Source organism: Babylonia areolata, chromosome 24 (assembly GCF_041734735.1).
Source record: "Babylonia areolata isolate BAREFJ2019XMU chromosome 24, ASM4173473v1, whole genome shotgun sequence".
NCBI classification, from domain to species: domain Eukaryota; kingdom Metazoa; phylum Mollusca; class Gastropoda; order Neogastropoda; family Buccinidae; genus Babylonia; species Babylonia areolata.
In genome coordinates this window covers 36,564,900-36,572,399 of record NC_134899.1, presented here as the reverse complement: position 1 = coordinate 36,572,399, position 7,500 = coordinate 36,564,900, and the positions used below count along the sequence as shown (strand labels likewise).

General features: G+C 40.4%; 1 protein-coding gene across 1 annotated transcript in view; it reads left to right on the top strand.

Annotated features, from left to right (window-relative positions):
- LOC143298626 (serine/threonine-protein phosphatase with EF-hands pef-1-like) overlaps nt 1-7,500 on the top strand; it is a 70,208-nt gene that overhangs the window by 33,439 nt on the left and 29,269 nt on the right. Inside the window, exon 4 of the mRNA XM_076611507.1 lies at nt 1-9. This exon is cut by the window's left edge and continues 155 nt beyond it. Within this exon, the coding sequence (XP_076467622.1) occupies nt 1-9 (9 nt within the window). The remainder of the gene's footprint in view (nt 10-7,500) is intronic.

Sequence of the window (7,500 nt, the reverse complement as noted above, 5' to 3'; positions counted from 1 at the left end):
AGCAAGCAGGTGAGTAGGTGGGCAGTGGGGGGCCGGAAGGGGGGGGGATGTGGGGGATGGCGGGAAGAGAGAGAGTAGGGGGCGGGTGGGGTGTGGTGGTGGTGGTGATGATGGGTTCCCTTGCGGACTGCCCTGACGTACGCTGGAACTTGCCGACAGACGAACCCGGTTCTCTGTGTGTGGGTAGGGGAGGGGTGCGGAGGGGGGGGTGCGTGTGTGTGTGTGTGTGTGTGTGTGTGTGCGTGTGTGTGTGTGCGTGTGTGTGTATGTGTGCGTGTGTGTGTGTGTGTGTGTGTGTGTGTGTGTTTGTCTGTGTGTGTGTGTGTGTGCGTGTGTGTGTGTGTGCGTGTGTGTGTGTGTGCGTGTATGCGTGTGGGTGTATGTGTGCGTGTGTGTGCGTGTGTGCGTGCGTGTGTGTGCGTGTGTGTACAACTCCAGCTACAGCTGGGTTCGTCTGTCGAGTTTCCCTTATGTATACATAATTATATGGATCTGTGAATGAGAATGAGAGACGGGGGAACGATGCCACTGAACCGATGTAGATGACGGGGCAGTAAAAAGGAAAAAAAAAAGAAAAAAAAAAAGAAACAGACTTGTAAGTCATTGGATTTTTATTGCCCGTTTGTGGTGTGTGTTTTTTTTTCCCCTTTTGTTTTTTGTTGTTGTCTATTGTAATGATTTTTTTTCTTTTCTTTTTTTTACGTTTTAAACATGAACCTGCCGCTAACATGAAAGACTGTCTGCATAAGAATTATGCACTTATCACATTATACATTGAGACGTGCACAGGAAAACATTGCTGCAAGGTAAAGAAGCGAGTAGAGGGGAAAAGAGGGGCGAGGGTAGTGATGGTGGTTCGCACAGGGCTAGGGCTGCCCACACTGAGGACTGCGACAGTCCAACCCGGGTGTGGCTGAATATGTATTTGTATTTGTATTTTATCGCAACAGATTTCTCTGTGTGAAATTCGGGCTGCTCTCCCTAGGGAGAGCGCGTCGCTACACTACAGTGCCATCCTTCTTTTTTTTCTGCGTGCAGTTCTAATTGTTTTTCCTATCGAAGTGGATTTTTCTACAGAATTTTGCCAGGAACAACCCTTTTGTTGCCGTGGGTTCTTTTACGTGCGCTAAGTGCATGCTGCACACGGGACCTGGGTTTATCGTCTCATCCGAATGACTAGCGTCCAGTCCACCACTCAAGGTCTAGTGGAGGGGGAGAAAATATCGGCGGCTGAGCCGTGATTCGAACCACGGCGCTCAGATTCTCTCGCTTCCGAGGCGAACGCGTTACCTCTAGGCCATCACTCCACATATGTATGGTGAGCTCGGAATAGGCCGTGCGGGAGTAGAGTGATAGCACTGAAACGACGTAGATGACTGGGCAGGAAAATAATGATAACAATAACGATAATAGTGATAATGACATCAATAATGATAATAACAATAATGATAAAGAAAGTGGTGTGTGGAAAGCCAGTAAAAAAAGAAAAAAAAAGAAAAGAAAAAAAGACGGTGTTCGCAGGACGAATTCCATTTTGGTTATGGAATGTAGATAAATAAGGTATGCAGAACTGAGTCCAAATAATAAAAATAAGAATGATAATGATAAGGAAAAAAAGAAGAATGATAATAATAATCATCATCATCATCAACCGAAAAAGTGAGCTGTTAAAAAACCTCTTTTCGGTTTCTGCAATTTACTAAATTGTTGCAAAAATGTGCAGTTGGAATCGAGCAATTTTATAAGATTGGGAAATGTTGTTTAATTTTTGTTTGGCAACTTTTCTTTCTAACTTTTGCCATCTGGATATTTTCTCGGGTTGGCCATGTTGCTTCCTGCTCTAATTATAGTAAAAACTCTATTGAACTTGACGTTATTGAAAGGGAGAGAGCAGTGGCTGTTTTCTTGTTGGTATGTCTCATCGTTCTCTCTGTCTCTCTTTGTCTCGGTTTCTTTGTCTGAAGTTCTTGTCATCAAAAAATGAAAACATAATAACAGAATTATCTCTCTATATATATACAAAGCTATGAAGAGGCGTGAGAATGCAATAGAATTGTTCGTCAGGGAGTAAGGCAATGACAATTGGCTGGGTTTTTTTGCTTTTTTTTTTTTTTTTTTTTTTTTTTTTGAGGGGGGGGGGGGTTGTTTATTTGTTTGTTTGTTTGGTTGGTTGGGTTTTTTTCTCTTGGAGTCTCCATATTTACTTGTTCATGCAATACTTTTGTACACCATATACGGTTCTTCTTTACTTAAGTAAATCTTTACTTCTTTAATTTAGTTTTACCCCTTCAAATGGGGCGATGGCCTTATTATATTAAATAAATCGTTCGTTCGCTCGTTCGTTCGTTCGTTTGTTCTGTGTCTGTCTCTTTGTAGGAGGAAGGTGGCAGAATGGTTACGACGCATGTCTGCCAATACAGTGTTCGTGAAGGCCCGGGTTCGTTTCTCCCAAGTTTGACTGGAAAAATCCATTTGAGCGTCTAGTTTTTCGGATGAAATGATCAGCCGAGGTCTCGTGTGCAGCATGCACATGGCGCACTGAAAAGGAACCCCTGGCAACCTAAGTGACGTCCTCTGACAAAATTCTGTGGAAGAAATCCACTCTCATAAGTACACAATTATATATAATTATATATATATATATATATATATATATATGTATGTATGTATGTATGTGTGTGTGTGTGTGTGTGTGTGTGTGTGTGTGTGTCTGCCCCAACTGTCAGCGAACATTTCGTGCGCAGATTGGACTATTCAGCCATCTGCGCACTCACAGATAGATTCATGAGCATCCTTCCCCCCACCCCACCACCACCCTCCCCCCATCCCCCATCCCCCATCTGGATGACAACGATGGTCATCATCGATCTCGATGGACACACCATAGTGTATCAGACACCGGCCTAGCAGATATGGTGTAGCGTATATGGATCTGCCTGAACGCAGTGACTCCTTTAAAAATGAAAAAATGAAAAACAGAATCTCTCTCTCTCTCTCTCTCTCTCTCTCTCTCTCTCTCTCGTTCAGTTCAATTCAATTCAGTTCTCTCTCCCTCCTCCCCCCCTCTCTCTCTCTCTCTGCTGTGTTTCTTTCCCTCTCTCTTTCTTTAACTTCTCTCTGTCCCTCTCTCTCTCTCTCTCTCTTTCTCTCTCTCGTTCAATTCAATTCAGTTCTCTCTCTCTCTCTCTCTCTCTCTCTCTCTCTTCTCTCTGTTGTGTTTCTTTCCCTCTCTCTTTCTTTAACTTCTCTCTGTCCCTCTCTCTGTCTCTGTCTCTCTGTTTTTCTCTCTCTCTTTCTCTCTCAACATACATACATACATACATACATACATACGGAGAAAGAGGGAGAGAGGAGATGGGAACAGAAGATAAAAAGATAGATGGATAGATAGATACATAGATATGTATAGAAGATAGATGGATAGATAGATACATAGATATGTATAGAAGATAGATGGATAGATAGATACATAGATATGTATAACTTCTGTTCACATCTTCTCTTCTCTCTCAGCAGTGAAAAATGAACTGAGTGAATCAAGCCGTCATGCTATATACGAAACGTCTGCGGTTATCGACCTGTCCTCATGCCTAGCGTCCTCAAACAAAAGGCAGACATAAAGATTTGTCCCACTTTCCTCTCGCAGTCCCTCAAAGACGAAACATAGCTACATAAATAAATAAATAAATAAATAACACCCCAGGACTCACACTTATTCTTCAAGCGGTGTACGTGCCTGTGGCTATATCGACATGAGTCCCTTCGTAGTGTGGATTTTGTTTTCTGTTAAAGTTCAGCGATTGTCTTACGTTTTCTGTTCCGTGCAGTGTATTATGATCGTTAGTTGTTTTGTTTTGTTTTTGTTTTTTTTTAGAGCAGGGCTTGAAGATTCTCCTTTCTTTTAATTTGACGTTGTCTTTTTTTTGGGGGGGGAGGGTAGGGGGGTTGTTTGTTTGGGGGGGGTTTGTTGTTGTTGTTTTTTGTTTGTTTTTTTTTGGGGGGGGGGGTTGTTGTTGTTTTTTTGGGGGGGTGGGGTTGTACTGTTGTTTTTTCACTGTGAGTGAAAGTATTATTTGACGTTTAATGTGTGCCCCTTGTGTGTTTATTTGTTGGGCGGGAGGCGTAAGTGCGTGTGTGTGTGTGTGTGTGTATGCGTGCGTGTGTATGTACGTGTACGTGTTCGTGTACGTGTGTGTGTGTGTGTGTGTATGCGTGTGTGTGTGTGTGTGTGTGTGTGTGTGTGGACAAATGAAGGACGTACAGAGAAATGATTAATTCAGAACAGTGCATGCAATCAACATTATGAAAGTATTAAAATATAACAAAAATTAACAAAAAACTAAAACAAAAAACAAAATTGCTATAATATGTACAGGTCACGTTATAGAAACACTCAAATCAATATGCAGTGTGTACAGGGATTCGGCAGTTTCAAATAAAAGAAACTGGTTGGATATGTTTGCTTTCTACTTTGTTCTAAAAAAAAATGAAACTATTAAAAAGACCGAACTCTGTATGAGTTTGGGAAAGGAGGTATGGTTCTGTGTGATCTATTTACCACAGACACAATGCGCATTTGACTAAACTTGGGAAAGGAGGTATGGTTCTGTGCGATCTATTTACCACAGACACAATGCGCATTTGACTAAACTTGGGAAAGGAGGAATGGTTCTGTGTGATCTATTTACCACAGACATAACGAAAATTGTACTAAACTTTGTCTTGAAAGCATTCAGTCGTGTGTGAGATATAAGAGACGTCATCAATCTATATCAGCCAAAGACTCTGAAATCGTAGAACGCCAACTGTACGAACTAAAAGGGGAGACATGTATTCGTTGGTTGAAAAACAATTCTTCATAATTATGTTAAACATAAGTAACTTAAAGATTACCTGACTCCACAATTAGAAACAAAAGGCAGGAACAAATGAAGGGAAAGAGAAAGAAAAAGAAACAGTGAAAGAAGGAAGGATGGAAGGAAGGAAGGAAGGAAGTAAATATAAAGAAAGACATGCAGAAATCAAGCCGGAGAATCTTTAAAAGAGGAGAAAACTGGAAGTACGAAAGAGAGAAATGAAGGAATAGAGAGAGAGAAAAAGAAAGAAAGGGAAGAGACAACAGGGGGAACAGGGGGGTGGGGGGGGAGATAAAATAAAAAGAAAGAAAAGTGGGGAATGTAAGAATTGATTAATCAATTAATCATGAATGAATGGATGGATGAATGAATGAATGAAAGTAAGATACAAAAAAAGAAAAAAGAAACAAAGGAAGAAAGAAAGACTAACATGGATGATTTACAACACGAGAAAGAAAGAAAGAATGAGTTTCAGTTTCAGTAACTCAGAGGTGTCACTGCGCTCGGACAAATCCATATACGCTACACCACATCTGCCAAGCAGATGCCTGACCAGCAGCATAACCCAACGCGCTTAGGCTTTGAGAAGAAAAAAAAAGGATGAATAAATAATAGATAAATACATAAAATAAAGAACTATTACTAATAATAATAATATGTATAAGGCGCAAAAACTTGATGAAGTCAACTATAAGCGTACATAAATAAATAAATAAATAAATAATCTCGCAGGCGTAGGACGACGGTTCTTTCCTGAAGCGCTGCTGCTATCCATCTTGTCAGTGTCAAACTTACTCCATACCTTAGTGGCAGCTCCATGAGGTGCGCAAACTGGACTTTATTGTATGCATCTTCAAGGTTGATTGCTACTGCTAGTGTTTCTTCTTTTCTTTGAAATCCTTCATACACCTCATATGCAAAAGCAGCTGCATTTTCCCATGTGGACTTGCCTGTTCTGTAACCACCTTGATTTGAAGGGAGAATGTGCCTGTGTTCAAGATCCCTTGCACGTTTCCTGGCTATCATGCGTTCCATGAGCTTTCCAGCAATGTTTTGCATGGTTAGGATTCGGTAGCCGCTTACCTGATGATGGTGCTTTCCTGGTTTTGGTATGGGTTTTAAGAAGCTGTGTGTCCAGTCCTCTGGCACTTGTCCATTGTGGAGACTGTTTTATATAGATTGAAAAGTTTGCTTCTGTCTTCTTCCTATAGCTCCTTGATGTCCGAGTAGCGAACTTTGTCTGGGCCAGGAGCCGATTCTTTCTTGCATTTAGCTATTGCTTCGTTTAGATCATCTATTGTCAAGTCATCATCGGGTCCAGTCATCATAAGGGCTTGGTTTAACTCCTCAACATATTTCTTTTTTTTTCATCTAAGAGTCTTTGATCGCTCTGTTGTATGAAACGTTTGAGCAGGACGGATCCTTTTTCTTCGTTTGTCTTAAGCTTGGTTCCGTCAGTATCTAACATGTCTGGGGTTGTTGTTGTGCATGATTTCCCTTCCATGCGACGATAAAATTGCCAGAACTCTGTCAATGTTGTGTCATAACTGAGAAAGAATGAATGAATGAATGAATGAACGAATGAATGACGTGGCTGATTTACAGCACGGGGGAGAGGGGGGGGGGGGCATAAAACCTCAGACTTGCTCCGTGAACTTTTAGCGCAGTCAGGCAACACGCGCGCTGGTTACAACATTATTAACTTATCTACGTCTGAAAGAAGTCATGAAGAGTGGCTGCTTCCACATTTAGAAACTAAACTTTATGTAGAGAGACGAATGAAATCAGGAGAGAGAAAAAAATAAGGGAAGGCAGAGTGGGAAAAGAAAGAAAGAAAGAAAGTGAAAAGAATAGAAACGGGACGGAGGAGAGAAAAAAAATCAAAGAAGAAACAAAGAAAGAAAGGAAGGATGGAAGGAAAGAAGAAACAAAGAAAGAAAGGAAGGATGGAAGGAAAGAAGAAACAAAGAAAGAAAGGAAGGATGGAAGGAAAGAAGAAACAAAGAAAGAAAGGAAGGATGGAGAGAAAGAAAGAAGAAACAAAGAAAGAAAGGAAGGATGGTAGGAAAGAAGAAACAAAGAAAGAAAGGAAGGATGGTAGGAAAGAAGAAACAAAGAAAGAAAGGAAGGATGGAAGGAAAGAAGAAACAAAGAAAGAAAGGAAGGATGGAAGGAAAGAAGAAACAAAGAAAGGAAAAGACGAAAGGAGGTAGAAAGGAAGGAAGAAAATATATTATGAAAGGCAAAATGAAAGAAAGAACGAAAAAAAGAAAAAAAAGAACTGAAGTGATAAAGAAAGACAATACAGAAGAAAAGACGAAGAGAAAGAAATTATGTTTTTACACACGGAATTTTTTTTTTTTTTTTTTAATAGTCTGTTCACATAAGATGATGATATTACACACGGAAGATCGTAAAAAAAAGTAAGACGACTGGCATAGCAAGTCTGCAGTCCATTATTTTCTCAAGATGTAAGAAACGTGAGTGGAAATTTGATTTTCCTCGACATTTAAAAAAAACAAAAGGGCGGGAGAATATAGAAAAAAAGAAAGGAAGGGGCATGGAAGGAAGAAGAAAGAAAGCAGCAAATAACAATGTTAAAGAATTAAATGAATAAGTAGAACAGATTAAATCAATATTTTAT